The sequence below is a fragment of the Dromiciops gliroides genome, chromosome 6, assembly GCF_019393635.1.
Source record: "Dromiciops gliroides isolate mDroGli1 chromosome 6, mDroGli1.pri, whole genome shotgun sequence".
NCBI lineage: Eukaryota > Metazoa > Chordata > Mammalia > Microbiotheria > Microbiotheriidae > Dromiciops > Dromiciops gliroides.
The window spans coordinates 157,374,715-157,394,692 of NC_057866.1; the positions used below are offsets into that span (position 1 = coordinate 157,374,715).

General features: G+C 42.4%; 1 protein-coding gene across 4 annotated transcripts in view; it reads left to right on the top strand.

Moving 5' to 3' along the window:
* The first annotated feature begins 399 nt into the window (after positions 1-399).
* Positions 400-19,978, top strand: part of GAB1 (GRB2 associated binding protein 1) — a 181,471-nt gene continuing 161,892 nt past the window's right edge. For all 4 annotated transcript variants that reach the window (XM_043973057.1, XM_043973059.1, XM_043973058.1 and 1 more), the window contains exon 1: positions 400-765. In XM_043973057.1, the coding sequence (XP_043828992.1) occupies positions 694-765 (72 nt within the window). In that variant the 5' untranslated portion in view covers positions 400-693. The remainder of the gene's footprint in view (positions 766-19,978) is intronic.

The window sequence follows — 19,978 nt, forward strand, 5'->3', positions numbered from 1 at the left end:
GTGTGTGTGTGTGTGTGTTGTGTGCAGTGTAGCCTCTCCAGCAGGGGGTGGAGCGAGTGGGGAGGCCAGGGGCTCGGGCTCCGACTCCAGGCAGAGTCTCCGGGAGACGCTAGTCACGCAGGGGCGGCTGCCCAGAGCGGGGCGCGCCCGGGGGCTGCGGCTGCAGGCGGGCCGGCGGGGAACAGGCTCGAGGTCGGGCTCCGACTCGCGGCTCCCCGCGCGTCCCCCGCGCTCGGGCAGCGGGACGGTCTCGACTGCTGGGCGGCGGCGGCGGCGGCCGAGGCGCGGGAGGGGCGGACTCCGTCGGAGCCTCCTTTCATGTCTGTGTGAGCCGGGAGCAGAGACAGGGGCGGGGGGCGGGGAAGGGAGAGGGAAAGAGGAGGGAGGGAGGGAGGGAGAGAAAGAGAGCAGAGCCCGGGAGGGGGAGTGCGCTCCCCGGCCAGCCCCGGCTCATTCCAGAGCCGCTCCTCTCCGCATCTGCTGGGGAGCCCGCAGAGGCGCCCTCCTCTCCCTCTCTCCTCCCGCTCGCCTGCCCTTCCTCCCCGGCCGTCCCAGGAGGCCGGAGCGGCCGTAGGGCGTGAGAGGGTTCGGACCGTCGGTGTTGCTGCTGCCGCCGGCCGCCCCCTGCCTCCCCCACCCTCTCAAGACTCAGCAGCGGCCACGGCGGCGGAGCCTGGGAGACACTCGCTCACCATGAGCGGCGGCGAAGTGGTTTGCTCGGGATGGCTCCGAAAATCCCCCCCGGAGAAGAAGTTGAAGCGTTACGTAAGTACCGCGCGGGCACTCTACCTGGAGCGGGCTTCGCACCTCGGCTCCGGCCGTCCCAGGGCGGGCGCTCTGCCTCTGCATCTGTCTCTCCCTCCCCGGCTTCCCCCCGGGTCCCCCGGGGCAGGGGCAAGGGCAACCGCCGACCGTGCGTGCGTGTGCGCCCTGGGATTTGTCTTAAAATGAGACCCAAGCTCGGCCGCTCTCGGTTGCTTTCCCACCCTCACCCAGCCCCCCCTCCCCCAAGCCCCCAGCCTCCAGCCCCCTTCTCTGGCCAGACACACACAGACACTCACATGCACACACACTCACATGCACACACACTCACATGCACACACTTACACACAGGCACACGGACGTGAGACTTTCTCCAGCAACTTTCCTTCCTCCTTCCCATCCCTCTCTCCCTTCCCTCTTGCAGACTACGTCATTTACGGGTTAAAGCCGTAAGACCCAGACCCGAGAGTTCTCTGAAAGGAAAAAAAAGGGGGTGAGGGGGGCTGTTATTGTTTTTATTATCCCTTTCCCGAGGGGCAGAGAAGAGAAGCTCTTCTTTAGAATATGCATCTTGAAATCTTAGAGTCTGGCACACACGCGTATTAGTATGAGGATGCCCCCCCCCCCCCGCCGGTTCTCCCTCAGCCCCTTTACAGCAAAAAGGTTTTGGAACTCTTTATGAATTCTCCCCTATCCCTTCCCCCCTTGCTCTTCCTCTGTTTCCGTCTCCCCTTTTCTGCTTTTCTGCAGGATTCTCCCCCCTGCTCCCTGCCACACCCCCTCCCTGCGCTGGGGGTGGGGGTGGGGGTGGGGAGGTGGGGGGGAAGGAAGGAGAACTGGCAATCTTAGGGGGATCGGAGGGACAGATTATTTCAGTAGGACCCTTCGTTTGCTGAACAGAAATGCAGGATCGAGGTGACACTAGAGTTTGGGGTTTGTTTTTGTTTTTGTTTTGCAAGGAATCGATGGTGGTTTGCTGAGACATTGATTAATTTCCTCACCCCGGGAAAGGCTGGTATTTCGGGCTCCTCCGATGCGCCGTCAAGTCACCTAGGGTAGGAGGCGGACTGCTGTTGTCAAAAGCGAGATCTCCGAAGGGCTTTTTTCCTTGGGCACCGGAGTCTATTAAAAACAGTATCCATGTAATTGATACAAGGGGCTGTTTCTTCGCCAAACCTTTAGAGTTGTTGGAAAAACAATTCCTTGAAAGAACCCGCTTGACCAAAGTGGAGATTTGCGTCCTATTCAGGGAGTTCCAGGATCCTGCTTCCTGGAGCTTTTTTTTTTTAAACTGATTGATGTCTTTACCACTGCTTCCTGAAAAGGGAAGGGATGACACTTTTGTCTTGGCTACGTGCTTTTCTTATAAAAATGTTCCTATACCTTTTTACTGGTCCTCAGAGATCAGAAATTTTTGTGTTGGGCACCTGTGTCTCTTGGTAGATGTTTACCTTTTTTTATGATTAAATGATAGGATTTAAGTTAAAGTTACTGTTTACTTAACGCAGCATGGTCAAGTAGCAGTCCGGTTCAACCTCTCCAATGTCTCATCAGTGAGTTTCTGGTTTACTTTTCTTCCAGAATTGTATTTATTGGTAAAAATTAATTACTGTTTAGGAAAGGCTCGATGTTACAAATTCCACCTAATTAGCATGGTCTTACCTTTTCCTTCGTTTCACTTTTGTCTGATTGTCTTAGCAAATAATTTTGCTTTCGTCCAAAACTTAGGGAGTTGAAAGGTCATTTTTGTAGGCAATTATGACGTTTAGAGGTCGAAGTGTCATCAGGTAGGCTGGGAGTAGTAAATGAGAGCTCCTTTGAGCCACGGAGATCTTGATTCCAGTCCCCCCTCAGATACATACTGGCTTGTGACTTTGGGGCAAGTCCTTTCACCTCTCTCTAGACCAGTGGTATCCTTCCCAGCCACATATTGACTTAGAAAATCACATATTAACGTTATCTATAGTGTATTGTAGGCAACTAGGTACCCGACCTGAAGTCTGGAAGACCCTAGTTCAAATATGACCTCAGACACTTACTAGCTGTATGATCCTGGGCAAGTGCCTTAACTCTGTTTGCCTCAGTTTCCTCATCTGTAAAATGAGCTGGAAAAAGAAATGGCAAGCCATTTCAGTATTTCTGCCAAGAAAACCCCAAATGGAGTTAAAAAGAGTTAGACAAGACTGAAAACTACTTAACAACAGAATATTGTATTTTTATTGATTTTGTTAAATGTTTCCCAATTACATTTTAATCTGGTTTACAAACACTAGGCAGCCACATGCCTCCTGTTGGACACCTCTGCCCTAGACAACTGCTTAAGGTTGTAAATTGCAGAAAAGGCGTTGACCTGAATTGGGAGAGGGAATTTGCTATACCAATGGGATTACAGGTCCAGGCCTTATCCACTCCTTTTTTTTTTTTTTTTTGGTGGGGCAATGGGGGTTAAGTGACTTGCCCAGAGTCACACAGCTAGTAAGTGTCAAGTGCCTGAGGCCGGATTTGAACTCAGGTACTCCTGAATCCAGGGCCGGTGCTTTATCCACTGCGCCACCTAGCTGCCCCTTTATCCACTCCTTTTTACAGATGGAGAAACTGAGGCTTGGATAGTGACTCAGGGAGTAAATTCCAGAGAGAGGAAGGTAGTGTAAAGAACCACCCACATCATCAAACATAGCTGTGTCCTGACTTTCTTAAACAGTTTGGATGAAGGAAGGGGATTCATGGAGACAGTTAATGTATATATATAGGAATTTAAATCCCTGCTTTGCTTGTCTGGTTAACGTGTGTGGCCATCTTGAAATGAGCATTCTACTAGCAAGGCTCCCTAGAGGACAGAATGCATAGTGGAAAATGAATGGTTCTAGCCTCCGGGGGTTAGTTGTCTAATACATTAGGAGCCCTGGGTAAGAATCCCCAGCCTTACATACAGCCTTTTATTTGCAGGCCTTTGCATTAACTCATCCACATGTGCTGAAAATAATCCCATGAAATAGGATGAATGTTGTTTTGTTGAATGTTGTTTTTTTGTCTGGATCCATGATTTCATCAGCAAAGGGACCTTCTCTCTCTCTCTCTCTTTTTTTTTTTTTTGGTGAGGCAATTGGGGTTAAGTGACTTGCCCAGGGTCACACAGCTAGTAAGTGTCAAGTGTCTGAGGTCGGATTTGAACTCAGGCACTCCTGACTCTAGGACTGGTACTCTATCCACTGTGCCACCCAGCTGCCCCAGGGATCTTCTCTTGAGGAACCTTTCTTGGTCTATAAAATATAATGTTAGAAAATTGCCTGGGAGCCCTGAAAGAGGGTAAGTGACTTGGTCATTTTCATTAGGCTAATAGGCATTAGAGTCTGGACCTGAACTCAGATCTTCTGACTCCATTGCTGGCATTCCAAGAAGAAGAGAGGGGAGGAGGGACATCTGTGTGAAGATCGGCAGGGATGCCAGTTGAATTTGTAAAATAGTAGATTGTCAGTAAAGAAACATTTATTTAGCACCCTTTATTTTTAATTTTTTATAGCACCCTCTATTAATGTGCAAGGTACTGTGCTAAGTGCTTGGGATACGAAGGCTTTAGGAGCTCATAGCCTAGTTGGCATAAGCCTAGAAGGTAGACTGGGGTGACAGGCTTTAAATGCTGGACAGAGGAGTTTGATTTAATTCAGAGGTAACAGGTAGCCTCTGAAATTTGAGGAGGGGAGTAGCATGGTTAGATTTGTGCTTTAGGAAAGCCATTGTGGAAACTGTGGAGAATGGATTCTAGGATGGGGGGGGATCAAGAACGAGGGAGACCAATTAGGAGCTTATTTGCAATAGCCTGGGTAAGGGGGAGTAAGGGTCCAAACTAGGGTGGTGGCAAGATGAGTGGAAAGAAGGGATGAGTAGTGATAGATGTTGTGGGGTCAAATACACAAGACTTGGTCATTGACTAGAAATGTGGAGTGAGGGAGAGTGAAGAGTGGATTTCTCCTTTGTCCCTCTCATATACTTGTGTGTGTCTTGTAGTCTTACTAGTTTGTGATGTCCTTACAGATAGGAGTTGTCTTGTTTTTTACATAGTAGGTTTGAGGGCAAGGGGGAGGAAGGGGATTGAATTGGTGTTACTTGGCTAGAGATTTGTCAAACAAGAACTTGACCCCAGACCTTCTGACTCACTTCTTACTATTGATACCACACTGTCCTGCCTCTGATAAGTCAGTGAGTATGCCAGGGCAAATTCTGAAAGACTGTATACATGTGAAAATAGGAAAGGAATGGCTTAGATCCAATAATCATAAATAGTGTTAAGGCAACTGCTTGGACAGTGGATAGACTGCTGGGCCCAGAGTCTTGAAGACTCCAGTTCAAATTTTACCTCAGACAATGGTTTGCATCAATTAAAATAAAAGAATCTTAGAATGGAAAGTAGGTAGCTAGGTGGCTCAGTGGATAGAGTGCTGGGCCTGAGTTCAAATCTGACTTCAGACATTTACTAGCTGTATGACCCTGGGCAAGTCACTTAGCATCTGTTTGCCTTAGTTTACTCAACAGTAAAATAGGAATAGTAACAGCATCTACCTACCAGGATTGTTGTGAAGATCAAATGAGATAATATTTGTTAAAATCACTCATCATAATACCTGGCACATACTAGATGCTTAATAAATATTTATTCCTTTCCCCTTTTAAAGTTTGCAAAGCACTTGACATTTATTATCATGTTTGAATCTTACAACAAACACAGCAGATACAAGCTTCATTTTATAGATGAAGGTCATTAAGGTTAAGTGACTTGTCTGCTTCAAGGTCATGGAATCCAAGGCCAGCGTAGTATCCACTATGCTGTGAGGCCTCCAGTGTTTCTTGGATCTAGAGCTTCAGGCTTTGGTTGTAGGATGCTACAGAATAGAGGTTCTTGCCCTCATGCAGATTACAGTTTTGAGAAAAATTGCTGGATAGAGTGAAATAGAACACAAGTCAGTGTATGTTTAAGCCAGTATGATTTGCACACAGCAGAATTCAATTTGACAACTATTTTTGAAGTGCCTCTTATGTTCAAGTCAGTATAGCATAAAAACACACACACACACACACACACACACACGAAGTCTCTGCTTACCGCATCTCGTCTTCCTGTTCTAACAAATGTCACATAGCTACACCACCATCATAATCCAAGAGACCCCAGGCTTGAATCTTATAACCAGAAGGGAAAGAGACCTAGGTGTTGACTGAAATATTTGGGCAAAGGCTTCCCTTAGGAGGAATGTCCACAGCTGTGTGTGTAGAGGCTGGGACAGGGCCATGGAGCAGAAATGAACATTGAAGATAGATCAAAGAGATCTTATGACAGTGTAATAGAATGAACAACATTGGACTGTGGAGACCTGTGGATTTCATTTCCAGCTCTCTCACATTTATTGTTTTTAACCTTGGTTGGGCAAATTACTTAGCATTTCTGGGCCTTGTTTTCCTCATCTATAACATGGGGATAATTAATATTTGTCAGGCAGCTAGGTGATACAGTGGATAGAGTGCTGGGCCTGAAGTCAGGAAGATGAGTCTTCCTGAGTTCAAATCTGGCCACAGATACTTATTAGCTGTCTGCCTCAGTTTCCTCATCTATAAAAATGAGCTGGAGAAGGAAATGGCAAACCATTACAGTATCTTTTTTTTTCAGGGCAATGAGGGTTAAGTGACTTGCCCAGGGTCACAAAGCTAGTAAGTGTCAAGTGACTGCGGCAGGATTTGAACACAGGTCCTCCTGAATCCAGGGCTGGTGCTTTATCCACTGCACCACCTAGCTGCCCCCCCACCCCAATCCAGTATCTTTGCCAGGAAAACCTCAAATGGGGTAACAAAGAGTCAGATGTGACTGAAAAAATGACTGAACAGCAATACTTGCATTCCCTACCTAACCAGGTCTCTCTGAGAGGAAAGTACTTTGTAAACCTTAATGGTCAATTGAAATGTCATCTACCCTTAAGGGAAAAGCTATATAAAAAAGTTGATGGAGTAAAATGGTATTAACCAGGAATTGAGGGGAAAGGGTGGATAAGGAGGTGGATTATGATGTGGGTTATGACTGAGTGTTGAGGGGGCATCTCCCAGTGTGGCAGCAGATGACAACGGGTCTCTGACTTAAATAAGACCTATGGACTTAACTGAGGTACTTGGAGGGTAAAGGATAAATGATTTGCCTAGAGCTAATAGCCATGAGAGTGGAGATTCAATCCAAACTGGAGTCAGTTTTGATTAGGGAGGCAGGAAGGGGAATAATTGATCCAGGTGTTAAAGTCAGGAAGACTTGGCTTCAAATCCTGATTCAAGCACATGGTAACTATGTGACACTGAGTTAAGTCACTTAATCAATCTCAACCTGAGTTTTCTTTTCTGCAAAAAGGGGATAATACTAGTACTTCACCCAGTTTTCTCTACTACTACCATTCTGGTGATGGCTAGCTTTTATATAGCAATCGTTAGATATGTTTGTCTGATTTTATCTTCACAAGTTTTCAGATCGAATGAGATACCATATGTCAAACACTGCAAACCTTAAAAAGCTACATAAATGCTAGCTATTATTATCTACTCTGCCACACTTCCCCAGCTTATATCTGGCCTTATTTATATGCCATAGCTGTCAGATTGGTTGAGTAGAAAGATTCATCATTTTCAGGTCTCCCTTTGGTCTTGGTGTCTGTCTATCAGAATGGCACCTGATAAAATGCTCTTTGAACTCCAAAGACATGCTCCTGTATTGATGCAGTGCTTATACTTGTCTTCTGGAAAAAGAAAAAAAAATCCACCTTTTCTTTTTTTTTTTTTTTTTGGAAAGGAAGATCCTTGCTTTCTGGATGAAAGCCATTGCAAGAGCAGAGTTGCTTTTTCACAGTTTTATACTGTGTAAAGACAGCTTGGAAGTGAAGGAAAGAAGCATGGACCACAGGAGAGTGCTCTGGATCTGGAGTCCAGAGACCTAGATTGGCATCCCAGCTCTGTTACTTACAACTTACTACCTGTGGGGCCTTGGACTATTCGATTCCCCTCAGCCCTCACCCCCACCTTCTACCTCAGTTGCCTTATGTGTAAAATGAAAGGGTTGGACTAATTGGTATTTAAGATCCTTTCCTGCTCCAAAACCATACTTCAAATCAGTTAGCATCATCTGGCCCTCAAGGAGTTTAAAATTCTACTGAGGGGGTGGGAGGATAATACAGATACACTGAGAAGCAAAATACAAACTTTTTGCAAGAAAGCTTGAACAAGGGACAGCTAGGTGGTGCAGTGGATAGAGCACCGGCCCTGGAATCAGGAGGACCTGAGTTCAAATCTGGCCTCAGACACTTAACACTAGCTGTGTGACCCTGGGCAAGTCACTTAACCCCAATTTCCTCACCAAAAAAAACAAAAACAAAAACAAAAGAGAGAGAGAGCTTGAACACTAATGATTGGGGGGAGTCAGTAACTTTAATGTCAGTTTTCTAAAAAAGGTGTTTTCCTCACAGGTATGTTCATATAGTTTATTCAGGCCCCTCTGGAGTTACTGTGTGTGTGTTTTTTAATTAGAGTGATATTAAATAAAGTGAGACATTTCCTTTTATTGTGCAAAGACCTCCTTCCCATCCTCTCTTTCATTCCTTTGGTTTTGTCTTTTTTAATGCCCATGTTTACCCAAGGGTCAGTCTTTTCTCATCTGCCCCATTCTTGGCTTTTCTAAAAAAATAAAACCCTTCTCTTTAACATCTTCGTTGCTCCTTTACCACATTACTATTTTCTGATTATGTTGGATATTAAACCTTTGTTTATTTTTAATCTTTCTTCCAGCGGCATTCACATACAGATTAGCTTCACTGAGGGTTCCAAAGAATGAAACCTTAGCCTTCTCCACAGGGAGGGTCTGCCATAAAACTTTCCCATGTTATTTTCAGACAAATCAGCAGAACCCTCTTCCTTTATGATGCTATGTAAAGAGGCTTTTGTTATAGGGTTTAAAAAGTTAAAATGGGGTGGGGGGGGAAGGGAGTGGTTCTAGAGAACATCTCTAAACCTCTCGTTTTACAGATGAGGAAAGTGGGGCCCCAAGAAGGTGTCAGAGGATCTGGATTCCAATTTGACCTCTGCTACTTTTATGTTTCTGTGGCCAAATATGTCAAATATGTCAAAACTTTTCCTCTGCTTCAATTTCCTCATCTGTCAAACAACAGGATTGAACTCTGTGGAAGCTAAGGTCTCTGTTTCAGCCCTACATCTATGATTCTCTGTTATTTGCCTGACTTGGACTTTATCAGTGTCAGAATTCAGATATAGGTGCCCTTGACTCAGACGGAGTGAGTTTTTCTGCTATACCCCACTAGCTCCCTTTTCCTCTTGAAATTCTGTTGGAGAGTGTGCATTATGTTTTGAACAGGTCTTTAAAATTCTAGGTAGGGTAATATTTAAGACCGAAACATAGTGGTTGGTCTTGGCCCAGATGGGCAGCCTTTCCACCTGCAGAGGAGTCCTCCTGTATGCTTGTTTTAAGCCCAGACACCAGGTTTGGGCTCCTTCCTTGGATTGACTGTCAGTTCTTAGACAGGTGTGTGCTTGCAGGGGGTGGGGGAATCCACTTCTGGCTCCAGAGCCCAGAGACCTGCTCACTGACAGTTGGCTCAAGAATGGGGTCCAAACCACTTCTTGGGGTTTATATTGGGCACCCAGCTTGGGTTCTGTCTGCATAGCAGCTGTCCAATTTGTCTGAGCCCAGGGAGTATGCCTGAAAACAGAAATATCCCGGTGGGGGGGCCGGGGCACATGTCTGACACCTGGTGCCTGACCACATACCAGCCCTGCATAGGTTTCAGAAGTATCTTTGGATTCCCACTGTCTTGTCTGTTTGTTTTGGAAGCCCCTGGTTGGGATGCCAGTGAGGGGTGTCTGGCAGCTCCCTTCCCCTCATGAGCTGCAAATTTGATTTTGCCATTAGCAGTCCAGAGATTCTTTAACCCTTGGTTGTAATTGATGTGAGTTGTACAAGTGAATTATTAATTAAAAAGGACTATTTTAAGACTCACCGAGTCATAAGTCAAAGCCCCTGGAAGGGACATTGGAAACCATCCAGTCTGAGCTCATTTTACTATCAAGGAAACTGAAACCATCAGGAAGCAGTCCATGTTAATTTATATTAGTATCACACTTGTCCTGTTTCCTCTTTACTTTTCAGTGGTTATCTGATTTGGTAGATTAAATGCCAAAATCACATCATGAAAATGTGGGTTTGAATCTAGTCCCTGACACTTAACAGCTGTGTGATCTGGGACAAGTCGCTTAACCTCTAAGCCTCACCTTCCCTATTTGTACAGTGGGCATGGTGAAAATTGCCTAATGGTGTGATAACTGAGACACAAGTGGGATAAAATATGTAAAGGTAGTATAGTGCCTGAATCAGGAAGATCCGAGTTCAAGTTCAGCCTCAGACACTTACTAGCTTTGTGCCCCCATCATTTAACCTCTGTCTGCCTCTGTTTCCTCATTTATAAAATGGGAATAATAAGAGCACCTACCTCCCAGGGTTTTTGTGAGGATCAAATGAGACAATAATTCTAAGGTGCTTAGCACAGTGCCTGGCACATAATGATATATAAATATTAACTATCATTAAAAAGCTTTGCAAACTTTAAAGCCCTATATAACTGTAAGACTTTTTGGAACAGACTATTCTGGTTCCTGAGGTTAAGGATAAGTTACCCAAGATCTCATGTAAAATTTGCCAAATCCCCACATCTGAAAGCTGACATCTTAGAGATCATGGGCTAGCTTTTGGAAACATTTTTAGTTTGGTGTGGTATTTGTTGAATAGTGCTGCTCTTTTAGTAATTTTTCTTTTAAGGGCTCCTTTTTCCTCCAATAAAAATACCACTCATAATACTGCAAGTTTTTGTTAGGCTTTATCAATTAGGTTGTTTCTGAACATTTGATTGGTCATGGGTGGCTGTGTTTGTTGAGTATTGAAAGTAGTCATTTAGCTTATCGTATTTTAATTCGATGAAATGCTTGGAAATCTCTGCCTCTCAGTGGCTGTGCCAGTGGGAGCTGTTACTGTCATACATGGGAATAGAGCTGACAGGTGAACTGATGTTCTCAGTGTGTTTTGCCACAGAAGGTTTCTGGAATGGACACTTAAGGAATGAACTAACCTAAAGTATTTTTTGAAGCTGAAATGGAAAAAAAAAAAAAGAACAAAGGAGCCCATCCAATTCTTGGTCTACATTCAAATTCAGTACATAGACAATCATAATTCACATTTATACAGTGCTTGGTTTACAGAGCAAGATGTTTTCCTTTTATTATCCCCATTTAGCAGATGAGGGAGCTGAGGCTTAGAGGTGGAACTACTTGTCCCAAGGTCATTGTCAGCAGATCTTTGTGGGGCACAGACCAGGTAGGGCACTGTGCTAAGTCCTGAAGATATAAAGATGAACAATCCAGATGGCCCTTGCCTTGGTTCAGTGGAGAGAAAGGACCAGACTCAGAGTTGGGAAGACCCAGGTTTTGCCTCTGACATGTTAAGGGGTAAAATTCTAGCTAGTCTGTCTAAAATAGCCAATGAGTGGTCGCCAATAAATTATAAGCTTTAGCAAGAGTTAGACTTTTAAGCATTTATTAAGGAGAATAAGAATTTGGTAAAGAGAGAGAGAAAGGCCTATATTCCTATCTATTAAAGGGAGAGCACATTTCTAGCTCCGCTCTCCACCAGAGTCCAGAGGAAAGAGAGCGCGAGACTGAGCGCCAGTCTCTTCCTTCCTCCTCCCACTAGCCCACGTCACTTCCTGACTCCTGGTCTTGCCCTCAAAGACCTTCCCTTCATGGGCAGAACTCTTCTACAGTAAGTATCCAGCAGGTGGCGTCATTCCAATCGTTACAGTCCCCCCTGTTGTTCCTCAAGAAACAAAATGTTTCCTTGACGGAACAGTAAAAACAATATAATAACTATTGCTAACTAATAATATGTGAACAACAATATAGAAAAGGAAGAGAGGAAAGTTTTGTCCAGAGGGGCGATTTTTTTTGTCCCCATGAACCGACGCTTTGACATTAGTCTTGCAAAGGGAGGGCCTCTGCAGAGAATACATGTTACAGATGGTGTATATTATAACAGAAAGAGAAAAAAACCAACAAAAAGAACAAATCAAAACTGTTCATTTAAAGTCTCTGAAAGTCTTTTCTCAGATGTCCTCTAGGTGTAGTCGTGGAATGGAAGTCTTTTCAGGGGTTGATGTGTGGATACTGGTAATCAGCCAGGAAATTTCCTACAAAATTGAGCTTAACACAACTTTAAAATAGCTTTGTCAATAATCAAATCTAGCTAGTCTGTCTAAAATAGCCAATGAGTGGTCGCCAATAAATTATAAGCTTTAGCAAGAGTTAGACTTTTAAGCATTTATTAAGGAGAATAAGAATTTGGTAAAGAGAGAGAGAAAGGCCTATATTCCTATCTATTAAAGGGAGAGCACATTTCTAGCTCCGCTCTCCACCAGAGTCCAGAGGAAAGAGAGCGCGAGACTGAGCGCCAGTCTCTTCCTTCCTCCTCCCACTAGCCCACGTCACTTCCTGACTCCTGGTCTTGCCCTCAAAGACCTTCCCTTCATGGGCAGAACTCTTCTACAGTAAGTATCCAGCAGGTGGCGTCATTCCAATCGTTACAGACACATGGAAGTTCTGTGATCTTTTTCCCCCCATATAAATATTTTATTATTTTCCAGTTACATTTAGAAATCATTTTCAACATTCATTTTTATAAGATTTCTAGTTTCAAGTTTTTTCTATCCATCTCCTTCCTCCCCCCTCCCCAACATAGCAAGTAATTTGATATAGGTTATATATGTACAATCTCAGTTCTGTAATCTTGACCAAATTACTTAATCTTTGTATTAGGAGTTACCCATGTTGTAAGTACAGCCTAATGCTCAAATATGAGACACGGTCATCAATATACTTATACACTATATTATTTTAATTTTTTAAAAAAGTAATCCGATGCTATGGATCATACATGTCTAACACCTAAGACTACAGCTCTGCCATTGCCTGTATTTTTTTTTTGTGGGGCAGTTGGGGTTAAGTGACTTGCCCAGGGTCACACAGCTAGTAAGTGTTAAGTGTCTGAGGTAGAATTTGAACTCAGGTCCTCCTGAATCCAGGGCGGGTGCTCTATCCACTGTGCCACCTAGCTGTCCCATACCATTGCCTGTATTAGGCAATTTAACCTTGATGGGCCTCTGTTTGATAATCTGTTAAGAGATTAGACTGAATGGTCCCTAACACCCCCATTTGATTCAAATTCTGTTGTTCTGCATTGCAGTATCATTAGTTTTTCTTGTTGGCTTTTGTTGTAGCACATAAGAAATATTGAAAACACTAGACACTTGAGGCTGGAGAAATCTGGTGTCATTTGGATATTTTGTGATGTAGAAAAAAATCCAGCAGATACTTAATTGAAGTGGTTTATGGGGTCCTATGATAAAGACAATAGTTAGCATTTAGGTGATGCTTTTAAAGCTTGCAAAGGGCTTTGCCAATATCATCTCATTTTGTCCTCACAACCACAGGTTCCTGTTAGCATTCCTATTTTACAGAAGGGAAAACTGAGAAAAATAGGGGTCAAGTGACTTGCCCAGGGTCGCACACCTAGAAAGTGTCTAGATTTAAATCCAAGTCTTCTTTACTCCAGCCCTAGGACTCTACCCACTCTTTTTAGGAGGGTAACTAGGTAGAAAGTCAGGCCTGGAGTCAGAAGACAGTGTTCAGCTCGACCTCAAGACACTTACCAGCTTATGTGACCCTGGGCAAGTCACCTAACCCCGTTTGCCTCACTTACCTTCATCTGTAAAATGAGCTGGAGAAGGAGATGGCAAACCACTCCAGTATCTTTGCTAAGAAAACCCCAAATGGGGTCACAGAGTTGGACACGACTGAACAACAACAAATCTAGTTGGGTATATGAGGCATAAATGTGTGAAAATTTAAGTAATGCAGGAAACAAGTAACAATTGGAGAACACAGAGATTTCACGAGGCAGTAAATAATCAATTGCCAAATAAGTGGTACAAAAAATTAACTGGTCTAAGAGTGCAAAGGAGGGACTTTGCTCCTTGCTGTTCATCATTCCAAGTCCTGTTTTCCATGGGTGTTGGCCATGACTTTATTGTACTGGGTTGTCTCTACTGCCTCTTAGAACTCTTACCTTCCCTCAAGGCATGAACTGCCTCCTACAGGAAGCCTTCTCTGATTCTTTCTCTTTGTTAGTACTTTCTCCTTCCTGAAATAATCATGTTTATACTTAAATGTCTGTCACCCTTAACCTACAGAAGAAGGAAGCCTCTTTGAGGACAATAACCAATTAAACAAAACAGAACCAAACCAAACCAAACCAAACATGTTGTGTGGGATTGGATTAGATGGAGTTATATGAGGCTAGGTCAGTCTCTGAAGGGGAAGGATTTTGGTGGGGTTGATCAGGATAGAGAATGATAGTACCATGAAAGACATTTAGTGGGGAAGAGCACTGAATTTGCATTTGGGAGACTTCTGTTCATTTTCCCAGCTTCAATTCTGGTTTAACTTTTTTCAATTCATTTAACCTCAGTTTCTTCATCTGTTAAGATATGAGTATTGTAGGGGAATTTTCACTTTAGCTGGTTCCAAGGTTTCTTCTAGATCCAAATCTTATAATCTTATGAAAATAGGAATATCAGGAGGGAGGATAGGAGTTGTGTTTTTTTTCTTTTCCTTTTAAAGACACATTGAATTTGAAGGTGCTGGTGGGCAGACAGTTGCAACTATGGAACTGGAGCTGGGTTAATAAAATCCATTTTCATTCCCATTGTCATATGGTATTTTAAAAACCTGTTTCTTTTTCCGTGCTGAGGTTGAACATCAATCATAACCCTGTCCCGTCAGGAGTCTGTGTATCTACCCTGACCTCTTGCTCCAGGTTGAAATTTGACACCAAGCGAATTTTCTGTATCAAATTGGGAAGGAATAAAAAAAAAAGGTCAAACAAGCAAAAACAAAATAAACCTTGTTTGGTCACCTGGGCTATGAGAATTCTGAAGGATTTGTGGGGTTTAAGATTTCTTCATGCTTGTTTTTAACCATATAATTCATTTGGGCAAAGCTGTTAGTTGACAAGGCAGGGAGGCGGGGAGAGGAACAGAGAACATAGAGTGTTGTGAAGTCAGAATAAAGGAGGCTTTGATTCGTTGCTTCTGAGTTTAATCAGGAAGGACCAGGGCTGGCTGCCCTGTGTGGCTTGGTGTCTTACTCTGGACTTTGGAAGCCATTTTAGCCTGGTTGCGAATGTCATTTGGGAAGAAATGAGAATACCACTGTATTGCATTAAGATACTTTGAACAGTTTGGTAGGAGCTTTTAAGTCAGTTTCAGGTCTCCTGATTCACATCCACCAAGTATAGGTCAAACTGTACTTGGCTGTTTGACCTTGGACAGGGTCACATTTCTGTGTCTCAAGTCTTGGTTTATTCCATCCATTATTGCAACTAAGTATTTATTCAGCCATCATTTTTATTAACCCTCAACTCCTTTCCTTCCTGCTACACACACTAAGAAAGAGGCAATTATACTTGCTACTTTTTTGTTTGTTTATTGGTGGTTAAGTAGGACTTACTGGTTCTTTTATTAACAGATCTTCAGTTATCCCAGTAGCACCCTCATTAAAATGAAGGGGTGAACTATTAGTGCCTTTCTCTGGTATTATATTTATTTTCTGAGTTGTCTTTAAAGGGGGGATTGCTTCACTCTTGACTGTGCATACTTACCTTGTTGACTTTTTTTTTTAAATGAAGGTGGTGAGGATTCCTAAGGTTTCTTCCAGTTCTAAATAATACTCTGAAATTATAGAAGTCAGAAGGATAGAAATGAATAGAGTGTTTATTTTTTTAAATATAAGTTTAAGGTGATGGTAGGAGAAGTGGAATGCTTAAGGATGAGACTGTCATAAATATATTTAAGGTTTGCCAAGCATTTTATAGACATTTTCTTATTTAACAGCCTGAAGTGATAAAAAAAAATTTCATATACGTGTATATATACATATATTCTGACATGTATTCTAATAGAAGACTAGCTGATTTAAAAAATTGTGAACTCAACTTTATACCAAACTAAGACCAATTCATCTTTCTTTCAAATATTTTTCCAAGTTCAAATGTAGTTTTTCAGTTTAAATGTAGACCAGTAAGCTACAGATATCTATAAAAGCTTAAAGCGAATTAATTGGAAAGGTACTGTGGATCTCCCTTAATTTGTCTTTTTTTTCCTGTTAGAATCAATTTTCCTGTTCAAACGTAGAAAAAAAATCTTTAGTTTCCAAAATTTAAGACAAAACTCTTGCTAAATGCATACCATTATGAGGCTACAGTTTCCACAGTAGTTTTTGGCTCTCCCCCACACCCCCCCAAAAAGAAAAAAGAAGCTAAGACTGTTGCAGTAAAATGCGTTTGGTTGTTATCTCATCTACACTAGTTCTTGAACCTTTCTGATTACAGCTTGTAACTGCCAAGCCCTGTGCTGCAGTATTATCTATAACAAAAATTTTCCATGTGGTGGTGGTGAGCAGAGCAGTAGCAGGCACACAGTTCAGAAGGAATCTAAGTCTCAAAGGAATGACACTTCTTGAGAAACGTGAGTTGCTACGTGAAAAATATGGCATTTCTGTTATTCCCTGTTTTCTTTTTCTAAGTTGTTTCTGCTTGGGAAATTCCTTTCTAGCTCCAGAAGTAGATTCTCTTCCTTTCTTGTGAACAGTAAAGAGGATGAAGGGTATTGCTTATGTCATTTGAGTTTTAAACTATTTTTTTCTGATTTCATAGTTGACCTAAGTGCATCCTGTGTTATGAATTTTTTTAAAATAGTGCCCCCAAAGGGGAAAAAACAAGCAGCTACATTGTTTTATGGATTAAAAACAGTATCTTGTAGGGCCAAAGATTTGTTTTCAATGTAAAAATCCAGATCTTTTTGGAAGGGAAGAAAAATACTAAACTTTTATCCTCTTCATTGTTTTGCTTTTCCTTCATTTATTTATTTTCCTTTGCCTCCACTCCTGAAGTTAAAATATTTGGAAACTTTTTTCTTGATACATTGTCCCTCTTTAAAAAACAGAAAATGCCACTTTCAGTTTCAGAGGGAAATGTGTCCATTCTGGTGCTGAATGGTTCTTTTGGTTGTTACTTGTTTGACTAGAAGATGTGATTGGGAAGGTTAAAAATATTTAGGTTTAGTTTGAGAGGATTATTTCTCTAGCAAATGAAAGTGTGATGGGTTAATCTAATTTGAAGTTTTGGAAGTAAACTAATCTTCCTTCCTTCCTTCCTTCCTTCCTTCCTTCCTTCCTTCCTTCCTTCCTTCCTTCCTTCCTTCCTTCCTTCCTTCCTTCCTTCCTTCCTTCCTTCCTTCCTTCTTTCCTTCTTCTCTTCCTCCCTTCCTCCCTTCCCCTTCCCCTTCTCTCTAGTTTTGGAAGTAAATTAATCTGTCTTCTTTCTTCCCTTCCCCCTCTTTCTTTTTTTTCTCTCCCTTCTCTATTCCTTCCCTTCCCTCTTATATGTACCTAATTACTTACATGTGGTTTACTCTATTAGAACGAAAGCTCTTTGAGGGCAGGGATTACTTTTGCCTTTCATTATATCCACAACGCTTAGGGTAATAAGAGCTTAATAAATGCTTGTTGACCAATTGATAATTTTCAAGAGGAGAAGGCCAAGATAGGACCCCTTTCTCTCATGGTTCCCTTAATTGGCTCCCCCCCCCCTTCTTTTGAGGATCATGGATTTAGAAATTAGAGGGACCTTAGAGATCATCTTTCCAATCCCCTCATTTTCCAGGTGAGAAAATTAATTAATTAAGACGTGGGGAGTTTAGGTGACTTGTCCAAAGTCACACAGGTAGTAATTGGAAGAGTTAGGGTTTAAACTTCAGGTCCTCTGATGCCAAATCCAGTTCCCTTTCCATTTCACTCAAGCCAACTGTCAACATCATCAAATAATGTTTCTTCCACAGCTTCAAAACCCAGATGCAAAATGGGACTCTTTTATTTCTCTGTTGCTTAAGAATATCAGTAATAATCACTATGATGCTAGAATGCATTCTTCCCACGAAGTGAACTCTTTCTTTCCCGAAAGGCAGTTTTAAGTTACTACCGTATCAGGAAATGTGGTTGGGCGGCTTTCAGGCTCTCACAGCCCCTCCCTTAGATGACTACCTGATTAAAGAATTAAGTGCCTGACATGCTTGGTCAGCATAAATCCAGGGCACATTTCCATCCAGGGCTATTCCAGAGCCATAGGTAGCAAAGATTAAAGCATTGGGGGAGGTGGGGAGAGCCCAGAAAGATGGGGCCAGACACACTGTATGGCCATTTGATCAATGCTTTCGTCTTTTATACTGGAAGAGAAACACTTTGGCTTAAATGCCACCTTCACTGTTTTGAATTCCAGAGGTGTTGTGTAGAGCTTGATGAGGAATGATTACCTCATTCTGTCAGGGAGGTATTAATTGAACCTCTTTCCCTCTGGCAAAATAATAATTGACCCCGGGTTGTGTAGGAGTCTAGGAGATCAAGTCCAATGTCTATGAAGTGGTGGAGAAGGGGAAAGAGACCTAGAAACCCATCAGAATTTAAAACACTTGGGAATATGATTATAAACGGGGAAAAGTATGTGTCCTTATGTGCCCATATGACAGAGGATGGTGAAGAGCAACCCTATGTGGTCCATGCAGTGCCAAACTTTGGTTCCAATTCCATTCCATTCCATGAGTAGCTTTGTGACCATGGACAAAGCCACTGAAACTGTCTAAGCCTCAGCTTCTTTTTTTGCCTATAACTTGAAGATAGACCTGTAGAATCAACATCCTGGGGAGGGTGGGTTGCATGACTAAAGGAGATAAAAATGTGTTTGCAGACCTTAGAGTGCTGGATAAATGTGACTGTGTCCCCAAAAGTCTTAGTACAGTCTCAAGCTCAAAGAGCATTAAGATCTTCGGGGACCCCTTGTATTATTGTTATATAAGCAGACATCCAGAAGCTTACATCCTACTGATTAATAAGGGGCTTTATATTATTATCAAGTAATTAAATTAATATTGATATAATTAATTGAATTATTATTAGTTGCATGATAGAAGATACCTGTTTTGTCTTTTAAAATAGCTGATGGTCAATTTATCTAGAACAGAGCTTGACAAATCTGAGGATACCAGGTGATGATGACCCCCAGTGATTTTTTTTATTGCCAGTCTAGTCTTACTGATACTGTTGAAATGCCCTGCATTCTTCCAACTCAAAATGTTTCAAGTTTTATTCTGCTTGTAAGTTGGAAAAGAAGTCTATATAGTATAGCAGGCAGCCAGCATACTTTTGATAGATAGCAGTCTAATCCTTCATCCTTTTTTGGGGGGGGGGGGTCAATGAGGATTAAGTGATTTGCCCAGGGTCACACAGCTAGTAAGTGTCAAGCATCTGCGGCTGGATTTGAACTCAGGTCCTCCTGAATCCAGGGCTGATGCTTTATCCATTGTGCCACCTAGCTGCCCCCTAATCCTTCATTTTTTACTTGAAGTGAATGGAGGCTTAGAAAGGTAAATAACATACCCAAAGTCACACAGCTGGTTGGTTGGAGGAGCCAGAATTATAGCAGAAGATCTAATCTCATATCATGCAATTTGTGGACAGCTGGTTGGTTGCTGGTTCATTAGACATCCTCTGTTCATTTTCATCAGCTACCATGTGAATGTTCAGACATTTATTAAGCACTTACTGGATGCCATGCACTGTGCTAAGTGCTAGATGGCAGGAGGAGTATTTTGTGATATTTTGTAAAATAAAATTTTGCCCATATTGGAACCATAGTAGTAGAGGAGATCCTATGTTCTATATGTAAAATGGAAATTTAAAAAAAACAATTAAAATTAGGGAACTTGTTAATGTTTTTTTTTTTTAACTTTTTTTTCCTGGGGCAATAAGGGTTAAGTGACTTGCCCAGGGTCACACAGCTAGTAAGTGTCAAGTGTTTGAGGCTGTATTTGAACTCCGGCCCTCCTGAATTCAGGGCCAGTGCTTTATCCACTGCACCACCTAGCTGATGGCAACACATTTTTTTTGTTTATTTGTTTGTTTTGTTTTTGCTACCACATAGTGTTGCTTTGAACAATTTGTTACATATGGACCTTTTTTTTTTTCTTTTTTT